Source organism: Chelonia mydas, chromosome 10 (genome assembly GCF_015237465.2).
Source record: "Chelonia mydas isolate rCheMyd1 chromosome 10, rCheMyd1.pri.v2, whole genome shotgun sequence".
Lineage (NCBI taxonomy): Eukaryota > Metazoa > Chordata > Testudines > Cheloniidae > Chelonia > Chelonia mydas.
In genome coordinates this window covers 13,625,567-13,651,096 of record NC_051250.2, presented here as the reverse complement: position 1 = coordinate 13,651,096, position 25,530 = coordinate 13,625,567, and the positions used below count along the sequence as shown (strand labels likewise).

The window sequence follows — 25,530 nt, the reverse complement described above, 5'->3', positions numbered from 1 at the left end:
CTATACACACACTGGAGGTCATCAGAGGCGAGTGGGAGCAATCAGGACGCCCCACCTCTGCACCAGTTCCTTGATGCATTTTGTCCTTTGGGATCATTGACAGGAAGCTTAAATTACAGCACCCCGAGGCTGCTTTAATTTATACCTGGGGATCAGAAATTCCAAAACTGGCCCCAAGTTCAAGGGAATGCCAAGGTGAAGAACGGTAAGCACACCCTTTGAACTCTGTACTCCTCAGATGTAGCCAATGATCTGGATCTTAAAAATTTGGGGAAATAATAGTTTACAAAAAGTTTCAAATTGCAGCCAGTAATTTTGAAGTATAAAGTACCTCAGTGGATGATGCTGTGAGCCAGCATCTCTGAAAAATAGCCCACTTATGTTATGCATAGCCCATTTATGCATAACTTCAGGCACCTGACACTGAAAATGTTGGTCTCATTTAAAAAAACAAAACAACCCCCCCAAATCCTGTTGCTTCACATTAGCCATTTATGAAAACCTTAATTTGCAATTAAATTAATCTGATAAATGTGTGTGCAGCTTTTTGAACATGTAAAGCTTCAGGTGGAGGAGGAAGGATGGAGCAGTTAGGGTACTAGCTTGGGGTTCAGAAGATGGGATTCCATTTTCTGCTCTACCATGGACTTCCTGTGTGAACTTGGGCAAGTCACTTAGTCTCCCTAGGCCTCAATCCCCCCTGTGTATAAGAGGGATAACAACACTGCCCTATTGTTGTGAGGATAAATACACTGAAGATTGCGATGTGTTCAGTAACGGAGCCACATAAGACAGATAAGTTGCTAAGATAGGATGTGTTGGTAAAAGTATTATACATAATATTTCAGCACTGTGGTTTTAGGTTATAATGTCTTGTTTTTTTAAGGTTATTGCATCCAGAAACTTGACACAAATGCCCTGCATTGGCCAATCTGGCTGGGAATATTTTCTGTAATAATGTGTCAGATGTGAACATCTTGAGAATTAAGGGTAGCAAAGCTTGTTTGCATAGGCTTTTTCCACACAGTTATGGTTCAGAGAGCTAGGTGGGTTATTTTATAACCTATTTTCTGCCTCCATTCTTTAGAAGAGGTCAGCCTCCCACAGAGCCAGAATGCACAGTCCAGATTACAACTATAGGGCCTGATCCAATGCTCACTGAATTCAATGGAAAGATTCCCACTGACATCACCTACAGCTAGATCGGGCCCATATTTTGCTGGATTGGATTGCAAAGCACTGCAGCATGTGCTTAATCACATCCCTATTTAGGATAGCAAGTAAGCACATGCCTAAACTTTAAGAGCTTGACCTCAAAGGGACCTAAGCACATGCTTAAAGTTAGGCACATGCTTAGGTACTGTCCTGAATTATTATTCATATTACCATAGTGCTTAGGAGAGCTAGTCACAGATCAGAACCCTACTGTACAAACACAGAAGGGATGGAATGCTGAACTGGAGCCCATGTGAGCGGTAATATTTAAGCTCAGCTGGTGATACCAGATGGAAACAGAATCAACCCTTGTTGCAAGGACTCTGGGTAAAATAATTCTTTTGTTGTTAAACCAGCTACAGCCCAGGAAATTCAGGCACTTATTGTTATTTTGGTTTCTTTCATTTATTGTTTTAGGTATAGTAGAAGTTGCTGTACTGCGCAGCCCTTGACAAACAGACTCACTATCAACCAAATCCTGGTGACACTGAGCAGTTCTGAGTGTAGCCTTTGAAACTCCTTTTCTAGACCACATTCATCTTCCTAATTAATAATTAATCACCGTTGTATTTTAAAGAGATTATCATGTGTGATAGCGGAGTGTGCCTAAGGCAGTGACTTCATTAACCCTACGGAAGAGGTTTACTTTGTAGTTCTCCTGCTTGTTGTACGGGTATGTGCCAAAGGGATCTCTTTCAGGTTATAGTGTCAAAGTGTAACAATTTAAAGCAGGAAACAATTGGACCATTATTTTTCTTTTTCTTTTTTGTTAAACAGCTTTTACACCATAAATCTTCAAAAGCCTGTTTTGTAATAATACACAAGCCTACATTTACCACAAAAAGGCCTAATCCTGCAAGGGGCTGAGTCCCCCTTAACTCCTACTATATAGGGTCCCTCCATGTGAGTGTTTTTAACCAAGGTGCAAACCTTGTTCAATCTAACCATGGTTTGAACATGGTTTGCAACCATATAGAGTCTAGGCACAAAGAGTGTTACAGCTGTGTTAAGAAACAGCGCTTTCACCCTACAGACTTCTAATCTCAAACACTTTTCAGCGGTCATGATTGTTCACAGCATGCCCCTGCCCAGACAGAAGCATCAAACCGTGGCCCTGATTGAAATGTCCAAGTCAATGGGAATGGTCCCCATGATAATTATAGTTGTGCTCCAAGACAATTGTCCAAACACAGTTCTACATATCTGTTCTGTCACATCAGTTCTCCCACTTAAGCGTACTGCTGTATGCATTCATTTTCAAAAGCCTTTACACGGTAGACAAATCATTTCTGTTCATTCCTTGTTTAGGACCCACTTGCAATTATGCAATTTCTCATTTGCCTGGTTTTCATAGTAATAATAATACTTGGTACTTAAAGAGCATCTTTCACCCACCTTTGTAAAGTGCTGTCAGATTTATTGATCTCTGATCTATAAAATAGGGATAGAGACGCGGGGATGTTAAAATTTGTCCAAACTGTGAATTACTGGCAGAGCTGAGACTCGAACCCAGGAGACCTGACATCATCTGCTTTTCTTAGCCGTAAGATGAGAATAATAATAATTAATAATTAATAATAATGATAATACCTCGCTCTTATATAGAGCTTTTCATCAGTAGATCTCAGAGGGCTTTACAAAGGAGATCAGTATCATACCATCTCTCTTTTACTTATCAAAAGCTACTATTATTAAATGGATGACACTTATATTGGATTTTAAAACTACCATCCAATACGAAACTGCTCATTATTACATCTAATATCATATTATCCAGTTTTCCTTGAACTTTATCATATGTCAAGCTGCATAATGCACACAGTTTTATTTCTTGTGCCTAAGAGTACTCAGCAGGGTTGGGAGATAGAAGAGAGCCCATGCAGAGAGCTCCAGTAAGTTGTCCTACATAATTTGGCATGACCCTAAACCTTTCACTATCTTCTCCTGATGCATCTTTTTCTGTGGGTAGGTATATGTTCCTTAAGCCTTTCCAAGCTTTAAGGACTGCCACAGGCATATGGCAGCAGCTCAGTTACCAACCAGACATGATAAGCTCTCAATATGCAACTGAACTCAGAGGACATTCTGAGCATATTCAGGGCAGTTCCATGACATAACTCTATGCCATATGTGGTGCTTAGTAACGATAAGTGGATCCAAAGGATCTGATATAGGGAATGGTGGGAGCTGAAAGACACAGCATAGTACTTCGCAGCTGTGGACCCTAGTATTTTCTGGCAGCTGAATCAGAAAAACTTTCTTTTAGGTACTGCACCACTGAGCCAAGTTTTGGGTTGAATGTACAGAACAGCATATGAAAACTACTTCCTCTCTCACTACTGTTGTCTGTTAACTTTTCCAGTGGCCTGAATAGCAGACAACTATAACAGTCCTCTCCCTTGGTACCATGGCCCTGATCCCGCTCCCACTGAAGTCAATGGCAAAGCACTAATTGAACTCAGTGGGAGCTGAATCAGGCCCCATTTGAATGATATTTTATTTAGATTTATATTTTTTTACTGGAGTTTTAATTTAGCAGGCTCCTCCTTTAAAATGGTAGTTAAAAATACTTGCTTTATATGAAGTCAAATGAATAAAGCCTTCCTAGTGTTGGGTAGTTTATGATACAAGTGCAAATTTATTTGTTAGAAACTGTACATCTGTTATGAGTTACACTTGCCAAAATATAATTCTTTTATGGTAACAATTGCTACATGGTGCTTAAAGTTTTGCACCTCTGTGCCAGGAATCTCATATGGGATAATTCCATGACCTTGGAATCCAACAGATACATTCCACATCTGTCTAGGCTGAGAAAGCCTGAGTTTGTTGTGTGAAAAGCGTAGTGGAAAACAAGATCTGTAAATGTCTGAAAATACAGAGCCTGCCGTTTTGATTTTTTTTTACAGTTTCAACTTAGTAGTAAATAAATCTGGGGCCAATAGTTATTTCATTGCTATTAAAGGATAAAGTCACTACTTTAAATTATGAAGTATGGTACAGAAGGTAAAAAAATTTACATCTGAAAAACAATTTTCTTAGCCATTAGATATTTAAATTGAGACAAGTCTTGATGGTGTCTGCTGCTGATTGTAGAGTTACATGAAAAATGAGGAGCCCATGCTAATGCAGGAAGACATCATATGGGTGTTTATGAAAATTTAGGGTGGAAGAAAACCTTAATTGTCCTGGAATCCTGAGGATATATTTACCACTAGAGAGAGAAAGAGAGATAGACAGACAGACAGACACAAGCATACATACATGCTCTGTGTCTGTTTCCCCATCTGCAAAATGGGGCTAATGATACTTTCCTACCTCCAGTGCATGTGACTATGGATGTCTTAAATGAGTATGGTTTTTTTGTTAATAGTGTCATTACCTCAGTTTTGCATATAATGGAATGGGGACAGAGAGGGGCTACACTACTCATCGGGCAGACAATGAGGATAGATGTATTAGATGTGGGCCAGGGTTTTTATCATGGTTTTGATATTGACTTTTTGCAAGTAAGGGCTTGTCTACACGAACATTTAGTTCGCAGCAAGCTGGGATGTGAACCTATCCTGCACTAGCCTGCCGCACAAGAGTGTCTGGGTGGAGCCCGCTGAAGTGCACTAACAGTTCCTTAATATATGTTTGATCTACTCCTATTTCAAGGCAGGATAGATCAAAGTGCACGAAGGAACTGTTAGAGCATGTCAGCAGCGTCCACACAGAGACTCGTTGTGCAGCACACTAGTGCAGCTGGCCACGAACTAAATGTTTGTGTAGACACACCGAAGTCATGTGAACCCCTCCTTGGGACAGGGCCTAACACAACAGAGTCTCGACTAGTTGAAGCCTCTGGGGCGTACCAGAATATAAATTATTGTTTCCTCTTCTGTAAAGTATGGATGACGATGCTTAGCACTTTTGTGGCCCTCTTCTTCCATAGATCTCAAAGGAAGCTAAAAATTATTAGTGCAGAAAGTAAAAATAAAGTCTCTCTCACTTCTGGAGCAACATTCTGCCCTCTTTCCCATCAGTGCAATCCCGCTGGAGTCAGCAGAGTTGCACAGGTATAACTAAGGGTAGAAATCGCCACCCTATGCTCATCTTTATCTGGTGTAATGACATAGTGTGCCAGTGTAGATATGTATTTTTTTAATAAATCTTTTTAATGAATCATTCTGGAAAGCACTTAAATGCCTGCATAAGCCATCCCTGTTCATGAAAGCACTTAAAAGTGCTTGATTTTGATTTCAAATGGGACTTGAACATGTGCTTAGGAATGCTAAATACTGTAATGCATAATAAAGGGATACTTTCCTGAACTGCAGCTTGAGCACTGACAATGTAAGTAATAAAATAAGCCAAAGGATTGTGTGGCAAGAGCGCTAAAGTACTAGCAGGATAAGTGAACAAATGCAAGGCAGTGGAGATTATTCCAGGTGGCAAAAATACTCAATGTGCCTGTTAAGAGAAAGATGGACTCCACCACCGTACGCTGCCAGCAGAAAATTATTCATCGTTTACTTTGTGGTTGCTTTTCTGATCATCCTGGAGTGTGAAAGTTTTGATTGTAGGAGGAAGGCCAGACAGTTAATTATTAGCAAATTTGCACACATGCACTGGTTTTGGAGGGCGCCACATACCTTGCCCCTTCAGGAACAGAGAAAAGGCCAGAAGGAGTTAGAAAACTGAAGTGCTGTATGTCGACAGGGTGGGACCATGTAAGTAGAGTGGGAGAAAGGAATCCTGAGTTCTGGTCCTTCCTTAGCCACTGACTCACTTTGACCCAAAGCATTTAGCCCCAGTTTTTCACAAGTGGGCACTAATTTAATTACTACCCTTTTTTTGGCATCCAGTCTGAGACATTTGCAGAGGTGCTGAGGACCGATATCTCCAGCTGAAGTCAGTGGGAGCGGTGGATACTCAGCATTTCAGGAAAAAATGGAGGCACTCTCAATTAATGGACACGGTCCTTAACCTCTCTGTGACTCAGGTCACCCATCTGTAACATAGGAATAACGGTTATCTACTTCGTAGTGTTGTTGTGAGGTTTAATCAATCTTTTAAAGTGTGTGGAGATCCTTGGAGGAAAGTTGCCATAGATATTAGGTTAAATAAAAAAGCACAAAAGCATGTATTTTCAATAACTGCATGTATGGGTATTTGTATATTTGAAATACAAAGTTATAGCTGCACTGAACCACAAGACATTTGAATTGTTTTCTAACAAATACTATCTATAGTGTCACAAAATAATCTATTGGTTTTATTCATTTATTTGTCATAGATACCATATCTAGGTGCTGCAAATTGGTTATTACAACAAATGAAAATCCAACCAACTCAATAATATCTTCATCTTCATATGGAACAGTTGGTATTGTATCAGGCAGACACTATACAATAGTTTACAGAACAACATTATTATTTCCTGGAATCAAAACAGGGCTGCAAACTCACAGCTAAATAAACATATAATTACAACTGGCCACAAAAATCAACACAGATGATTGCCAAACCAAAAGCATCAGAAAACAGTTTGAAAGTCAAGTGTAAGAGGCATCACATACTAACTTGCCTAATCAAAAATTCAAGTTACCATCTGAGCGCTCCTTAATGTTTACATTTCTTTGGACAAATCATGTCAGATGCTACCAGCGGCGTATAACGCCTAGGCCGACAAGGCCTAGGCCTAGGGTGGCAAATTTGCAGGGGGTGGCAAATTTATAATAGCAGCCAGAGGCTGCTTCCCCCGGCCCTGCCCCAACTGCACCCCTTCCCCAAATCCCCGCCCCGGCCCCGCCTCCTCTCCTGATCGCGCCGCATTCCCCCCCTTCCCCCTCCTTCACGAAGCTGTTTCGCGCACAAGTGCTGGCAGGGAGCGGGGAGAAGCAGGACCCAGCGGTGCGCTCAGGGGACGAGGCGGAGGTGGAGCGGAGGTGAGCAGGGGCGGGGGGAGCAATTATGTCAGGGCCTACGGGCGGCAAAATCTTTAATCCGCCACAGGGTGCTACCCCTTGTACCAGGAATGTTCCTGTGAAGAGCCAACATGGTTGGAATGTTAGCACCTCAAAGTAATGTTATAGAGGAAAGCAACTATGAAGGTTAACAAAACATGGGTGGTTTATATAGCAGGTTAACAAAAACTATGATGCCAACTATTTAAAATCTGTGGTAGGGTCTGACACTCCTAGGGAACCTTACACGGTCGAGCTACAAAACTATATAAGCTTGGAGACACCCTTTGGGACATCAATCCCAGAAGTCCCTGTGATTGTTTCAAAGCTTCAGAAGCTGGGCCATTGCCTTTTCTAAGTAAACACCTATTGTACATAATAATCATAGAAATGTAGGGCTGGAAGGAACCTCGAGACATCATCAAGTTCCGTCCCTGTGCCAAGGCAGGACCAGGTAAACCTAGACGTCTATGACAGGTGTTTATCCAACCTTTTTTTAAAAACCTCCAATGATGGGGATTTCATAATCTCCCTTGGAAGCCTATTCCAGAGCTTAACAACCCTTATAGTTAGAAAGTTTTTCCTAATATCTAACCTAAATCTCACTTGCTGCAGATTAGGCCCATCACTTCTTGTCCTACCTTCAGTGGACATGAAGAACAATCGATCCACATCCTCTTTAAAACAGTCCTTAACATATTTGAAGATTATCTGGTCCCCCATCAGCCTTCTTTTCTCAAGACTAAACATGCCCAGTTGTTTTTACCTTTCCCCATAGGTCAAGTTTTCTAAATCTTTTATCCTTTTCATTTGTCTTCAATGGACTCTCTAGCTTGTCCACATCGATCCTAAAATGTGGTGCCCAGAATTGGACACAGCTGAGGCCCTATCGCCGCCGAGTAGAGTGGGTTAATCATCTCCACTGTCTTGTATACAATACTCCTATTAAAATGCCCCAGAATGATATTAACCTTTTTTGTAACTGCATCACATTGTTGACTCACTTTCACTTTGCGTTATTATAATATGTAATAAAAAACCAGTCTAAAATTGCTTCTGCATAGTGTCACTGTGTACTGTTAAACAACTGCCATATCACACCCCAAAAGTGACTGCATTTCAGTTGCACGTGAAATGAATAGCATGCAAATAACTCGGTAATGTTTGTAGAGTATTTCTGGATGTAAGGCCATAAATAAAAAAAGAATATGAAAGGAGCTAATATTTTTTGGACTGCAAACGAGCCAAACCACTTTCAACTAAAGTTTGCAAAATAATTTGTTCCTGATGGCTCTGCTCACATCTCCTGAAAAAAGTTTTATATCTGAGCCATAAACCTCTGTGAAATGAGGTTCAAACTACAAACCCAGAACTACAGCAGCACAAGCAGGCACAAGTGTAACTTCTATATAAAATAACTGGTAAGGGGGTTTGATTCTTTAACGCAGAAAAACACTGGCAGCTTCCAAAGTGAGAAACATGTAGATGAAATTCTAGGAGTGAATGGATGAATGGCTGGAGGGACAGAAGAACAGATAGTACATGAGTATGCATTGCTAGTGCTTTGCTACCCATTGAAGTCTTCGCAGCTGTTCCGTTAAGAGGAGGAAAATAAAGGCCTTTGGTAACTCTTAAGCAGGCTGCCAATTTTCCACACTGGTTTTGATGGCTAAGAAAACTTAATACTGTAGCCTTTTGCTGCTCCATGGAGCCACAAAATTTTTAGAAAACTTGTAGAAATGTACACTGTGTTGTTTGACAAAGAAGCTATATTTTCTAAATGCTGCTTACATACAAGCTGTTTTACTAACTACAAATATATTATGGGCTGGATTTTTAAAATCTGTCCTCCCACTTTGCACCCACAGTTTTTTGTGGGCACAATTAATGTCATTTAGACATTTTAACTACCTGATATTGCAGATGCAATGACTTGCACTCAAAATTTTGTGGGCATCAAAAGTGGGGAAGCCAGGTCCAAAGTTTCTTCAGTGCTTCAGCACCCGCACAAAAAGGAAAAAAAGGCATTTTATACCCATTATATGCATTGTTGGCCACATGCTGGCTGCCATGGGAGCTCTGGCTGCCCGCACAAAATTCTGAGATGCTTCTTTGCAGGCCCCTCATGATTCTAGAGTGGGGTTTAATGGGTAGAGTTTATACCTTTGTATATGTACAGTCCCTGAGCTAGCAATAGAAACTATGCAGCCAAAACTCTTTGATGTGGATATATGGAGTGAGGGCTCCTAATACTGTAAGAATATGGTCACACACTAAAGCTGTTTTTGTATTTTTGAGTCCTTTTTACGTTATCTTCTTGCTCCAAGACACATTATATTTGTGTGTGTGTGTGTGTTTGTGTAAAATACCCATCAACATCTGCTTGCTTGTGAGGCAGAAGGGAGATGATGGAGCTGAAGGAAAGTGTCAGATGACTTCCCAGAGGATGTCTCAGCTGCCTGACTGGTCTGACTGCCTGTGTGAGAGCAAGTGAGAAAGCAACTCAGCCACCCAGATTTGGTTTAAGCAAAGCAGAGGGACGGATTACCCCTACCACCTGTCACAGTTGCTGGGCTAACTGCACCTCTGACCCCTCCTGGTCTCTTTGAGTGCCCCCCCCCCCCAGCCCTCAAGCTTTCACCTCTCTTGGGTGGGGAGGAAGTGAGAGGGGAACCCCACGATTCTCTCACTCTCAGACCAGACTTTGGGCTGCAATTCTCTGGTGTTGACTGTGATAACCTCAGCAGGCCCAAGGTTGGTTCAGTATCTGCAGTTCTGTTCCTTCTTGGAGCACCTTCTTAAAGCAAAAGTACTGTTTATTTAGAACAAAAGCATTTCAGAGAAAATAGATTTTAAAACAACAGATAGTCTATACACATGCCTATCTTTCCCTGACGCATAAGCCCAGGGCTGGGGAAGGCCCCAACTGCTTCAGCCACTCCCACAAGACCAGTGTCTGTATTCCATGTCTCCCAGGACAGCAGACACTCAACTTCCACTCCCTTTCTCTCCAGAGAGAGTCCTTTTCACTGTTCAGTGTCCTTTTGATCACTATGGCAAAACAGCTGAAGAACCTTGGGCTGGAGCCTGGAAGCCATCTTCACCACTAATAGCCAGTGTCTTGGAATTGCCCCCCAAGCATTTGTTAGGAGGACGCTTATTGTCACAGGGTTCACTCATTGCTGGGGTGGCTGTGTCTGGGGCGTAACTCCACCCGGTCTGTTGCCCTGATCTGTCTCTTGTTCGTGCTGCAGCCCCTCTTGAGCACCAGGAGTTGCTGTGCTTTCTCTTTGTGACTCAGCTGCTCCCTCTTCATAGCTTGGCTCTCTGGCCAGGTCACGATAGTTTTCTCTTTCTCAGGTCTCAAACTCCCAGAAGCCCTTCAATCCAAGGCTATACTACTTCCCCAGTGTCTGGTAGGGAAACCTGTGCCCTCCCTGTACTCCAGGTTCCAGCTCCAGGACCCCTGAGTCAGTTACCCCAAGCCTGACTCTGTCCCAAACATTGCTGTGGTTACCCCAAGCCTTTTCCTACTCCACCTCTATCAGGTTTCTGCTCCTCCCACCTCTTCAGGGCCTGGATCTCAGGGCTTCTACTCTCCCCCGGGGTTTCCTCCTTTCCCTCTCTAAACCCACAGTACAGCCCCTTCTGTCCTCTTTTCCCGGCCTTATACCAGCCCTGCCTGCTCCTGCTCAGCTGGGCTCTATCCTCAGAGATTGCCTGTCAGCCTAATCCCTCCCTCAGGTGTGGCCTATCAGGTTAATTATCCCCTTCGGCACCTCAGTCACCCCACATTAGCCTGGAAAAGATTAACATCCCATCACAATTATCTTGAGCCATTGTGTTGCCTTCTTGCTTGTTTTGCCAGCATCCCCCTCTTCAGCTAGATCAATACATTCACACAGGAAATCTAATAACCCAGCACAGCTATACAGTATCTCTACCTTACTGACCATGCCACATACAGTATTCAGAACATTACAGATCAGTATTCTCAGATTCTTACGTAGCAGCTCCACCTCTGCCACACTTCCCCCTAGAAGCCAAGGGTACAGATTCTGAGCTCAGTTGATTCTGGAGTAACTCTACTGACTTCAGTGGAGTTATTCCAGATTTACAATGGATGAACTGAGATTAAATGTGGCCAACTTTTTTCATTACAATAGCTTGAACATAACCACACACGGGGAAATTCTGCCAGAAAGCCACACTTACTTCTGTGATGATGAAAAAGTCATCCCCTGGCTCTCCCTGAACAACAATTTTTTCTCCATCTTCAAACTGGACAGGTTCTAGTGCATCCGCCACTGTAAGGCGCTCCCATTTGTCCAATGATTCTACAATATTAAAGAGGATACAGCTTTATTGCGAAAGTGTCCAGCTTTGACACAGGAGTCACATCTAACCTGATACTCCTGGTTCTATTTAAAAATAAATATTAGCAGATAATGAAATTGTGGTCAGTTCACTTTTATTTCATCGGTGCCTTCTGCCTGAATCTCTGTTCAGGAAACATGGAAGTATTTACTATCTGTGTGATTTCTGATGCCCAAGATGAAGTGAATAATTTTAAAAGTTAGGTAGCAACAGACAGTTATATCTCCCTGATTCCAGGGTCTGGTCTGTGCTGCCCCTGACCCGCAGTGTATTTCAGCAGACTCGGAGCTATCCTACGATACGAGCTGTGTATGAGCCCAGCTGCGAAAGGGCAGAGCAGAGCTCCACTCCCTCACTGTCTCTGATGAACCCCACAACATCAGAGTGGAAGTTAGTTCAGGAGCAAGTTCTACTAGCTACATGGGTGAGAGCTCCTCCCTGCCGAGGGGCTTCTCAGTTGGCTATTTACAGCCTGTTTTCTGAGGGTACAGACTTGCTAGCTTGGGCTCTGAAGCCCCCATCCCCTCCCTAGGCTTCAAAGCCCGAGCTCCAGCCTGAGCCCAAATGTCTGCATAGCTGTTTTTAGCGCTGTGGTACAAGCCCCGTGAGCCTGAGTCTGTAGACCTAGGCTCGGAGACTCATTGTCACTTGCAGTGTAGGTGTATGCTTTGTGCTACAAAGGAGACAACGAGAGATGAGAACTTGGTTCCAAGCATCTGATCAGTGTCCCATTAAAGCCAATGGAAAAACTCCCATTGCTATGAGGGGGCCTCAGGATCAGGCTGTTTTAGCACAGTTATGTTTAAGGTTGTAACCTAATTTCAGTAACCATTTTGGCCAATTAAAGTGCCTAAGGAATGCAGGAATGGATCTTTTATTTTCCAAGGGTGGCCTAAAAATGTTATATGTCTTCAAAGCAGAATTTGCTAGTAATCGTTAAAGTGCATGCAACAGGACTTCATTAATCCATACTAACGATGGGTGAACGGAGGTTTTAGTATGAATTACTGAATTACTTGAAGTCAAGAGTCACAACTGCTGATGTTAGGGCTTAATTTAGCCAATTCTTTATTGAACTCTACCCTGCTTTCTCTTGTTGTTCAAAAAGCTGTTAAGAAGCATCATGACAAAAGAAAAGTTTTGTTGCTGAAATTAGGCATATGAAAATAAACCTGTGGCAGAAATCAGAAGTACGTATTGGGTCTAACAAAACTATGTGGCAGTAAGTTCAGAGTTATTTGGTACATATAACTCTGAGCATTTTCTGGATTTTTTTTTCCTCATATGCACTTAAAATAACGGTTTCAATTATTTTGTTCCATGATTACATACTAAGTTACTTTCCTATCTCATTTATGACTTTTACTTTGCAAACATAGCCCATAAAAATATTGTAAATACAATATTCAAAAAGTGTACTGCTTAATTAAAAATATGCATAAAACCCTTTTGTAAAGACTGGAAGAATTGGCTTTCTGATTTAAAAAAAAAGGAGTCAGTAATTAACAATGAAAAGAAAGAGTCCCTTTAAACTTTTTCTTCAGTTGGCTTTATGAAAAATTCAAAGCTAATTGTAGCTCTAGTCACGAAGTCTCTCTCTTGTCTAAAGGGATTGTACCATTACAAATACATTAGTTAATGGTACTTGCAAATAAAAACTTTATAGAGGAATTTACATTAAGTAACTGTTTAAAGCTCTTTTAGTTCCAGAGGTAAATTTATACATGCAGATAAAGTAGATTATATGCAGATTTGTAATCTTCAAATTTTGCATATCAAATCTTGATTTCACATTTAAACAGCCTCAGAGGAAAGTTTTCAAAATATTAATGTTCTCATATCTTGAAATATACATTGAACCTGTGCATCATAATCTAAATAAGTCTGAATGCAATTTTTAAAACATTACTTCTAAAATGTCATAGTTGACTAGTTAGAGAAAGTATTCAAACCCAGAAAAGTTATATTCAAAACATCAACTGTTTATATCAATAAATTACTGAGTTCTGACTAGATTAAGGTGGGAAATGGGGTTGATTTATCAGTACTGTATTGCTGAGATGTCTCAAATGACTATTGAGTTTGCCAGCTGTCATCTACTACTCAAACACAAAATATTCTTAGATATTTCAGCTAAATTCTCAATGCATCCACAGCACTACATATGCTGTATAATAGCTTTCTGAAAATAAAGCCCAGATTTGAAGTCTTCATTCAGTCCTTACTGAGGAAAAACTCCTACAGCAAATAATGGTGCATTTTAAAGTGAATGAGCTGAAATCTACGGGTGTTTTGCTGAAGTGAGGACTGAGTATAAGATTACAGTGTCAACTTGCATGCTTAAGGGAGTTCATTTCTGAATAACTTCAATCTCTGAAATTACTTTTAAATGTCTCATTGCTGTAATTGTACTTCATTAGTGCAGGTGCAGAGATTTTTTTCCCTTAAACACTTCATACAATTTGGCATAATTTGCATTCCTAATTTATGAAGACTTAAATTAAGTAATGGAGAAGGCTCTTTTGCATTCTGCTGGAAAAGATGAGAACATAAATGAGTGATTTACCTGACATTAATCTAAGAATACAAGCGTAATTGCAAATTTCTCACGCCAGATCTTCTGAGAAGTTCAAGTACATTTTCACTAAGTATCTTTTTGTAGGCTCGTATCAGCTAAAATGGTAGCAGAATATCATAAATAAGCACACTTAAATTGTTTAAATAGAAACTATGAAGAGTTTTATTCAATTATATAGTATATTAATCTATATATTTTTAAAAAATAGCCAAAGATAGACTTCAAGCGGGAATTTGATGCATTTCCCACAGAATCAGCATCTCCCTGTATCATCTAACACTGTCCTCCTTATTAGAAATTGTTCTCCTAATGGTGATTGATTGGTCAGGCATTAGGGGTTTGTTGTTTTTCCTACTGAAGGCCATCAAGAACATGTCCAAATTTCGTGGCTATCACATTAATCAAAGGGAAACAAAATCCATGGACAAGAAGCTAAACAGATGTTTTAAGAATGTAAGACCTGGGTTATAAAAGAACAGGACAAAAACAATCTAAGCCCACTTAGATCTGTGGTGTCAGTTTGTTTAGCCCACATAAATGCATATAAGAGGCTACAAGATCATTCCTGAAGGAAAAAAAGTTTCTCACCTGTCAGCTGGAAAGATTTAACAGCACTTTATAACACATTCATATTATAAAAATCCCTCTTCAACTGCCCACTTGTGATACCACTGCTTAGAAAGGTTTCAGAGTAGCAGCCGTGTTAGTCTGTATCCGCAAAAAGAAAAGGAGTACTTGTGGCACTAGTCTCTAAGGTACCACAAGTACTCCTTTTCTTTTCACTGCTTAGAAAGTTACTAGCAAAGTGCCTACTCAGATTTTCAAGGAAAGACTTCACCCGCCTAATTCCTATTTCGTACACAGTAAGGGTGAGAAAAATGAGTCCTAGCGAGAAGAACCATTTGCATTTTTTTACATGCTTTTCTTTGGCCGGAGATGATACTGTGTGGTCTTCTGTTCAACCACTTGCCACTTTCATCATCTCATCAAAGACCAAAATGTATTCAGACAACATGTGTGACAGAAAAATGAACACTGAAGTCCAAAGGGCAACTGACCTAAAATGGAGACCTTGCTCAGGAATTCTTCATACATCTTTCGCTTTCTCAGTGTGCTGCCCTGTTATTAAAAAGAGAGAGAGAAAAGGCAGAACATTACACAAAGTATTTTTGTGATTTGCTCCTCCAGCTGCTCTTTCTGATTTTTTTTTCCTTCTGAAACTTAAACACAGCCAGTATAAATAGCCAACGGCAAGATTTTCTTCATAAAATGTCTGGGTAAGCCATATCCTTGATAAGTAATGTCAGTAAGGATCAAATTCATCCCTCATATAACTCCACTGACTTGTGTGGAGTTACTGGACACCAAGGATGAATTTGGTCCCTTTTCAGCAATTAATTTAAAGCAGCTGCATTTCTCCATTAATTTTCAGATATTATTATGCATGAGGCCCACATGTAGCGAGCTTACAATTAAAAAATGGGAGGAAACCATTACTAATTCAGTCTGATCTGCCTGCTCAGACACCCTTGGCTTCAACAGGGCTCACCAAGGGTTTATTATTAAGTATTATTTTAAGTTATTTTTATATATATATCTTTACAGCACCTTGTATAATGATGCCACAACCTAGTTAGGCCTTCTAGGTGCATATGGAATACAAATAAACAAAATTACGATTGTTATTATTGAAAAAAGTTATGATGATGTAGTATTTTATCTGGTTATAAGCAGGCATCATAAAGAGTTTTCAGAACATCAGAAAAGGATTCAGTTATGTTCCTAGACTTTTCAAATACAAGATGCACTGCACCCAGATTACTCTTTGCATAAGAAAAGGTGTCCTGCCCTACATAACTTTCCCAGCAGTTTTACCCACACATTAATAATCTCACCCCTTCTCCCTGTATTGTATAGTCATAGGTGATCTAAAAGAACAAGTCCCATCCCTGGTAACAAAGAGCAAGCTATAGAAAAAGGTTGTTCTTGCCATCATTCAAAATTTGCTTGCTTTACAATTATTCACCATGCAGAGCTGTATAAGACTCAAGCCCATTTTCCAGCTGTGTGAAAGATCTTGGTAGAAGGTGCACCTGCTAGCCAGAGCTGTGAAGACAGAGCCCAGTGCAGGGAGGACATCTTTTGAGGAATGTGGAAACCCAGGCCATATTTACTCACACCGTGGGTGGATAAGCCATAAATAAATATTAGTGTTTGCTATAGAAAATGCCACTTGTCTTGTCCTCCCATAAGGGGAGAGTGTTGATGGGTGCTGGGAAGAGAGAAGAAAAGGGCAGTATAATAATCTCCACTGTCAAAGCATCCAGTAAGGGTGAAAATATAAAACTGGGACAAAACTCTGGAAAGAACAGAGCCAGATACCTCTGTTCAGTTATACAACTAAGAACTAAACTTCTCTCCTCCGATACCCACCCATAGGTCTGATCCAAAACTCACTGAAATCAAGGAGAGTCTTTCTAGTGATTTCAACAGGGTTTGGATCTGGCCCCAGAATAACAGCACCAGCAGCTACTGCCACCTTCTCTCTACTGCTACACCAGCTCTGCACTGGGACAGAAGCATCAGCACCAGCAGTAACTGCTAATTATGCTCCTTCTGGGTCCACTGTGCATCAGGGCAGCAGTCATTGTCATTTTTGCTCCTCTCCTAGGCTCCTTCTGTACTGGAGTAGAACCATCAGACCAGCACTGGCTGCCACATTCTACCAGGTGCCTTTGCACCACAGCAGAAGCAGCAGCCATCTCCCATCCTTCACAATTGTATAGCCCCCTGATGATCCTTTGTCTCCCAGGATCTCCATGCTGAGATAGCATTGGTAACCTTCACCTGACCTCTCCATCTGACTAACCATGTTCTCTACCTCAGAGGCCCCCGGAGCATTGGAAATGCCAAGAGTAAAAGCATAAAACTTCAAATGGAGGAGTTTCTGCAAACCTCGCCAAATCCTGACAGCTCACTGTGAGACAATGAATGGAAAACTGGACCTTGTGTACTCCCTGCTCTCCTCCCTGCAATCCAGAGTGGAAACCAGACCAGCAAAATTGACAGCTGTGGAAAACCAGATTGGTGGTTTAGATCGATGGGCCAGGGCATGTAGAGACAGATGTGGAAAATGCTTTTAAAATTACTGCGGACACAGATGAATTTTAAGAAGCAGTAATCAGAAGCCATGAAAGGCTGCCTGACCACAGCCTGGAGTATTTACAGAACTAGACAAGAGACAGAAAGGTAAGAACTCTAGACATCCCGGCTGGCACTGAGGGCAAAGAGGCCATCAGTTTCTTTAAGAAACATGTGTGTAAACTCTTGATTCTGTAAGACTATAACAATGTCAATGCAGTGCTATAAAATTCTCAGACAAAACTAGCCTGATTGGAATATTGTAGGTGTGGAGAACTAAATGGAAGTTTATTATTAATTATTATTTTTATTATTATTATAGCATTTAGAGACCAGAATCAAGACTGAGATTCTATTTGTACTAGGTCATGTATAGAAACATGGTGAGAGACAGTCCATACAGGCCAAAGATCCTATGGTCTAAACAGATACAACAGATAAAAGGGAAGAGAAAAAAGAGAGGAAAATGGACTTGCCCAAGGTTACACAGAGCCAGTGGCAGAGCTAGGATTGGAGTCCAGTTTTCCTGACTCCCACTATACCAGGGAGGCAGTTCCTCAAAAGAAAAGGAACAATACATTCTAGCAACAAAAAGCCCCCCTGATTTCCCTAGACCTAGAACAAAGGAACAAAATTGGTGGAAATGAAAAAGGAGTAAGGCTAGCTGCCACATATTAAAAAGCCTGCACCCAGTCTACACACAGCTTAAGAGATCCGTATTATCAGGCAGGAGCACCCCTGCATCACACCTATTAAATATGGTTTCAATTTTTTTCTAGTGTGGAGAGGGCCTAGTTCATGTGTTTGGGAAAGAAACCTTTAAAGTATGAATTAAATGTGCCTGAGTCTGCAGCCATCCTGGAACAATAGCTCTGAGATACAGGAATTGCTTCTATTAATCTCAGTGAGGTATTAATGCTGAAGCTGGATGCCATTTCATGGTGCTTGGAAAAACATAACTCTGCTTGAGTGCTGGAGAGAGTATGCTGAGCTGTGGGAGTTGTGATGCAGGGCTGGTTCTAGGGGTGGGCGAGCAAAGGCTGTCACCCTGGGCACCACCTTTGGGTGCCAGATCACTGTGCCGTTCAGCTTTTTGTTGTTGTTGTAGTTACTCTGCTGTGATTGACTGGCCATTTTTGCTCCGCTGATTGGGTTTGCTCTGCTTTTTGTTTTTATTTTTGATCTGCCATTTGGGCATGAGAGTGGGGAGGAGCCAAAAACGTTTTCCACCCTGGCTGGTAAGACAGCTAGGGCTGCTCCCATTGCTATGATGTCCAAGAGCCAGTACATCCCCCTGTCCTGTCCCCGCCACACTGTCCATCAGGAAAGCAGGGCAAAGCAATGCCCTCACATGGAAGTCTTGAGTTCTTCAGACAATGCTACTTGGCCGTCAGGTCTTGCACTCTGTCCAATTACAGAAGAAAAGATTTTCTGCTTCTTCTCACCACTTCCAAAGCACTTGCCCAGGCATGGGCATAAAACTTAGTTCAGAATGTTTTGTTGTTACTTTAGGATGTCTTTCCGTGTTTTGACTGCCTCCTGGGTGGAGCAGAGGGATACTTTAGAGAAAACATTACTACAGTATTTTTACAACACAAACACATGGTTATTTGTTCTGGTATTCAGATCAGTATTGCTGACCTTTATACCACATGGAAACAGGCAGAGAGAGAATTTTTGATTTCCTACTTCTTTGCCTCCCTTAATTCCCATCTCCAGCCTTCTCCACACATTCTTCCATTTGTTTTGTGCCATCTCATCTGCTTTTTATAACTTGTCCATTTTGTACAGTAGCCTGCCCTAGGTACTGGCCACAGTTTGACTGGGGATAGGAGGGTGGTAGAATTACAAAACCAGTGGATGAAGAAAAGCGTCAAGGGTAATATATCTGGATTTTAAGAAAGCACTGAAGCGTCCCATAAAACATTACTCACAGAGTTGATGTAAATCAGACAGAATATGAACACTATCATAATCCTTTGCACTACCGTAACCTTTCCATTAGTTTCCTGTCGACTTGAGAATCAGAGAGGTGCCAAGTGGAATGTTGCAGGGATCTGTGTTAGGCCTGCTCTTATATAAGCTCCTCATTAATGATCTAGGAAATCTATCTAGCCAATAACACACTAATGAAATCTGCAGGTTGGGAAACATTGTGAAAACCTGGCAGAATGGGGAAATACCACCAAGGGGCCTAGAGAGATTTGAAACGGGGTAGAAAAAAACAAAATGAGATTCAGTTTGGAAAATACAGCTAAGAGATCTAGGGAAAGCAATCCAAGGCACAAATATTCAATGGGACAGAGAAACCTGGAAAGTAGTAATGCTAAAAGAGATTTATGGTCAGTCAGACGTGAGTTCGCAATGTGATGCTGCAGCAAAAACAAGTCCAATACAATTTTGATCTGTATATGCAAAGACATCCTGCCACAGAACAGAGAGATAATAGTCTTAACATATATGGTTTTGGTGTAACTACACCTAGAATGTTGTGATCTGTCTGGGTCCCTCCTTACCAGAAAGACATAGACAAATTGTAAGGAATTCAGGGAAGAATTAACTGAAATATTTAGGAATGGCTTGTGAGGAAATATTAACAGTTTAAATATGTGTCGTTTAGCTGATCAACAAATAAGAGGGTTTTAAGGAGAGGAAAGGAAAATGATCTACACATGTCTAAAGGATGTAAACTCCAAGGAGGGACAGAAACTACAATGTAGGGTACAAGGAGGCATAATTAGGAGTAATGGGAGGAAGTTAAGAAAGGAGTAATTTAAGATGAATATCAGTAAAATCTTCCTGACTGTGAGATTTATTAGCCCATGGAAAAGTTTCCCAAAGGAAGTGGGGAAAGTCTCATTGTTTGGGACACTTAAAACTGGGATAGATAAAAACACTAGTAAATGTACTTTAGGGAACAATTCTACACTGATAGGGACCTTGACAAGCTGATCCGATGATGATGGTCTTTGCCATCTCTGGATTAATACCTAACTCTTTCTCCCCTCCACCTCCTTCTGCTTCTTTCCACCCACCCTCTTAGTCTCCTCTCCCTCCTTCTCTGAAGCAGAATCCTCATTCAGAAGCTCATACTTAAAAGATTACTGTTCCCATTTACAAGGAAGAATCTTTAATATGGAGAGGGCAGTGTCTCCCTTTAAATTCTAAGCTACAGTGTTCCTCTTGGTGTCAGTCAGTAGAAGCAAGACCAGATCAGTTCACCAACTCCATCCCAAAAAGGGGTTCAAAGCCCTTCAGTTTAGAGGAGCTCAAGACTTAGCAGGCTCCCAACTTAGTTTAAGCAGCTCACAAATGCTTTTGTGCTTTTGTTTAAGCAAAAACAAATGCCATAAACTCAGAGATTGTAAACAGGTCCAATGGGGGCAGGGCTGGTCATTTTTCTGTATACATTAAGGTAGCCAGGGCATCTGGTGCCCCCAAATAGGTACTCAAATTGCCCCTTTCTCCTCTATTTTCTCTCTTCCCACTCCAATCTATCTCTTTCTTTCCCTTCTGCTCGCCTCTTTGCTTTCCTTCTCCAGCTCTTTTTATTTATTTATGTGCAGAAGTACAGCTGGGCTGGCTGGAGTTGATTGGGTATTTCCTAAAAAGCCCCACCTTGAATGACAAGCCAAACAAATGGCTACCGAATGGTAGAACAAGGCTCAAGTTTCAAATAAAAGGGTTATGCTGGCAGGTATGCAGCTGGCAGGAGGTGCTGGAATGGCAACCATTCCACCTCAGTTTTAATCCCTATGTAAAACTGATATTGAATTATGCTTAAAATGTACATTCTTAAAGGAGCACAAAAAAAGTCACTGAAACAACGCATACTAACCGCGAAAACAAAGTACGCCATAAGATTCTACTGCTATATTGCACAGATGTTAAATGGAATGCAGGCTTTGGATTTGGTTTATGTTTTGGCCACCATGTACACTGTACAAAAATGTGCAGTTGATGTGACTTAATTTTTCTGAGTGGTAAAAGAAACAGTGTTCTCAGATCCAAAGCAGTATGAAGCATTGCTGGTAAAACAAGGTCAGAACAATATAAATTAAGTCAGACATTACAGTAGGGATGGACTAACCTTGATTGATCATTAGTTGTGTCCCGAGAGTATAGCCCGTGGCTATAAATAACTAGCTGTGAATAAACTGAGGCTGGAAATTAGAAGAAGGCTTCTAACCATCAGAGGGGTGAGGTCCTGGAACAGCCTCCCAATAGGAGTGTTGGGAGCAAAAAACCAACCCAGTTTTAAAATGGTGCTTGATAAATTTATCAGTGGGATTATATGATGGGGTTGCCTGCAATCCCTGATGATCCAGGTCATACCTTCCAATCCTACGTGACTCACTGTGTGTAAGCAGAGCTGGCTTGTCATGCCACAACCAGAATCCAGTGACAAAGGGGCTGATGGGGTTTGAGACATTCAGATCAGAGGTGAGAAGGTCACAATTGGCAAGATGGCTCATGTGGACTACTTTAGAGATGCTGTGTCCAGCCTGTAACTCCTCCCCTATAATAGCCAGGTCAAGTGAGTTGGAGGGTGGGTAAATTACTCTCTGAAAGGAGAAATTATAACACATTTTTAACAGATTAAAGTGTGTTATATCCTCAGCCTGAGGGCTGACTTGGCTGGGGGATGGACTTGATGTTTTAGTATAGGAGCACTATTAGAAAATGGACATTTGTCCCCTTTTATCCTTGTATATGAGGCATTCTCTGTATGCAACCTTGGGGGCTCCCTATCTCCAAAGATTTTCAATCCAAATGGCAAGGAAGACAGCAGCAACATTTTAGCAACTTAAGCTGCATGACAATCCCAAGCCATAGATTCCTTAGTACCCACATTCAGGAAGATATAAACATGAAAACAAAGACACCCACAAACGTTACATAGGTAAGGCAAGCAACATACAGCACAGATAACTTTCCTAGACAGAGGAAACAAGATTAGAGAACTGGGTGGCGTGCTTAGGAAGAACATTTGGGGAAGGTGGGGGGAAACAGGGGAAGAGTTGACTGGTTTAGAAGAACTTTTTTTACCCCCATAGAATTTCAAAGTTATAATGCTTTGTGAAAGACTGCAATGAATGCCAAGCAGTTTCTTTACACATCTCAACTGAAGAAACTGACCCGAGGCTTGCTATCATCACAGCTGGTTGAGTGAGTTTAAATATGACCCTCAAGCACTAAGCTACCTAGAAAGGGACGATGAAATATGCAGAAATACATCTGTTTTAACATGGTTCTTTCAAGACAGGCTGAAGCAACAAATGGATGGCAAATGAAATCAAAAGCTAGATGGACTGTGTGCATCAGACTTTAGTCCGCTCCAAGAAAAAAAAAGTTACATTATGGATACAGTAAATCTAAAAGCATCATTGAGATGCTTAAGTGGATAAAAAAAATGGCAATGAGCAGAAATAACGGCTAGAAGAACAGACAATATGTGGGACATCTAAAATAGTAAGCAACTCTCTGGCGCAGGGAGGTAGACATTCCATTTTTAATGGCACCAACTGCACCACTTTTTAAAAAAACAACAACTCTGAAACGTACAAACAACAAAGTGCTCAGACACAAAATCATCTTGCTATGAACCTACTGACTGAAAGCAGCAAGGGATTCTAAATGCATTTTAAAGGCAGTTATCTGTATATTACTATCAGCTAGATGCTCACGATATTCAAGCTATATCTATGTTTAGCATTCTTGCACCCAGCATTAAAGGGGTAGTCTCCTCTGCTGCAGGTTATATGTCTTTTAAGCAAGATTCCTTCTGGCACCAGAAATGCCCACCCAGCTTTTGAAGATAGTTATCAAATGGAGATGAGCATCTGACCCCTAACTGAGTGATCAAACCTGAACGGTTCACAAGCTTGAATGTGATTAGTTATTGCTATTTTCATCAAGTTTGAGACCAAAGGGGCCTCAAAAGCAGAGATGATTGTGAAACTTTCCTCTCTATTCTTGTGTAACTGCATTACATAAAGTAAGGACCAAAAGGCCTTTCTTAAAAAGCCAGAGAACACATCAGTCATGCTGTTTATTTCTCTTTTGTACTTTTGAATCGTATTTGCACCAAGCAGATTCATCTCAAGCAGTATTCTAGATACCCGTCTTGATTGCCTTTGTCAGGTTCTAGTGGACAAGTTATGTTCTCCATCCCTATGAGTTAAAAAGAAGGTTTTAAAGAAATGTCTTACTGAAGGTCAACTAATGCTTCTCCTGTACCAAGCAGCTTTCAAATAGTACTCATCCTGTTCATCCACAGAACTGATATAGGCATTACTAGCTGCTTGTCACTGCACCTGAATCCTGTCCTAGGGCCGCCCCCTATCTCTAAGGATAGAAGAATAATTTCATCTACTTCTCCAATGAATCTTTAGCTCCTCTACTGAGAGTGCCAGTTGTGATGGTGATTTTTGTGATGTGGACACCAGTCCATGAAGAACTAGGCATATACTCACTTCACTCAGGCACCCACCAGTCATCAAATAGCATAAATGTTAGGTCACTGCTGAACTCAGTTGGATGTGAACTAGTGACCCTGGCACTGAAAGCCATTGTATCCCTTTGCTAAACTCTTAAGCTACCCAGTAATTCCATTTGTACTGTATATATTTTTAATACACATTATCTTCTTACCAAGAAAGCATAGTAACATTTGCTCCAGGCCACAATGAAATAATGTAACCAATGAAGAACAGTTCCTATCAAGAAAGATGCTTTAAATAACATTATTCAAGTATAAACTATCTGCAGGAAGGGAATATTTTGTGGAGGAGAAAAGAGTATGTACATTCACATCAGAAAAACAAATAATTGTGATGAAACTAAGACATTGCTTTAGTTAAGCGTGTGTCAAAGTTTCCATTATAAATCCACGACTCAAGGTCTAACGACAAATCAACAGCCTAACACATGCTGCAGGTGGCCAGCTTCTATGACAGGCTTCTCTAAAAAGACGTAGGGGGTGGAAAGGAATCTTTTCCTGAAGTCACAGAGCGTTAGCAGCTTTCTGCAGCTGCTACTGCAGTTTTAGGATCGTGCAGTCTTATTTATTTATATTGTGCCATGTACATTCATGACGCTTGGTTGACAAATAAGGATGCGGGACGCGGGGGTTTCATATCCTGGACCTACTGAAGTCAATGGGAGTTTTCCCACTGACTGCAATGGAGCTCCTGCCAAGAAGAGCCAACAGTGTAAATTAGAATGAAGACAACACAAGGCAACAAGCATGGGGTGGTGCTGAGGGAGGATAGGACGGGGTTGACAACAAGATGATGATATGTGGTAGCTTAGGAGAGTAATGTGGACCTCTTGAGGGTTTCACAGTTTTAAATAATTACTGATGTATTATATGATCGGGGCAGTACTCAGGGGTTCCTGGCACACAGCCCCATGCTCATTCCTGGCACACAGACCCACAGTTTTATTTTAATGTGCACTTGTTTGTTTTAGAGCCTTAAACTGCAGAGGTTTTAGCACTGATATAATTTGAATATAAAATATAAATGTGGTGCACATGTATGGCACTGCATAAAACGTTTAATAATACCAGTAATGTGAATAAGTCATAACATTTAAAACTCACCATTAAAATGCGTCTGTAGCTGTCCCTGTCGATGCCCCAAAGTTTGAGGTCTGTCTTGGCCTTGACAGTGGCAGCTCTTGGTGTTCCATAGATCAATGCAAGCTCCCCAAAGCTGCCTCCTTCTCCAATGCTGGTAACCCATTCTCCATTTACATAAACCTACAAAAGGAAGAGGGAAAAATAATCGGGAGACTTATCGGTGCTTTTTCCTTCTACTTCCAGTTACCTAAAAGCCCATTAATAATTTCCTATCTAGCTAAGTTGGATAGTGCTGGGAGGCACAGAAAGAAAACAATAGCCTAACAGTTTCTTCGCTCAGTTACAAAAGAGGGTGACAACCTGCTTTGTGGACAGAATTTCAAGTCTTCTTGCTTCAGCACAATAATTGTATTTAGTCTCTGAGTTTTCAGCTCCTGTGGTTAACTGGCATCAAGTTTTCCTTCCTGTGTTCAGCACTCAGAGAATCGACAAGCAGAACTGTCACAACTTTGGCTTTTTATTAACACTGTCAAACTTGAAAGAAAGGAGATTTGTTAAAAACTGTAATGAGATTTGTCGGAAAGCACCATAGCTGTGAACTGAAAAACAGAACAAAACAAGGAAAACACCTTCTGTAAGGGGAGATTTTTCTTTTATAAGCTTGTTCTCTTCATCAGTGATCC

The 25,530-nt window shown here is 41.1% G+C and overlaps 1 protein-coding gene across 2 annotated transcripts in view; it reads right to left on the bottom strand.

Annotated features, from left to right (window-relative positions):
• The window catches only part of PRKAR1B (protein kinase cAMP-dependent type I regulatory subunit beta), a 119,405-nt gene that overhangs the window by 17,724 nt on the left and 76,151 nt on the right, over positions 1–25,530 (bottom strand). For both annotated transcript variants that reach the window (XM_037911446.2, XM_043524331.1), the window contains 3 exons: positions 24,869–25,027; positions 15,180–15,240; positions 11,382–11,503 (listed from right to left, as the gene is read on the bottom strand). In XM_037911446.2, the coding sequence (XP_037767374.1) occupies positions 11,382–11,503; positions 15,180–15,240; positions 24,869–25,027 (342 nt within the window). The remainder of the gene's footprint in view (positions 1–11,381; positions 11,504–15,179; positions 15,241–24,868; positions 25,028–25,530) is intronic.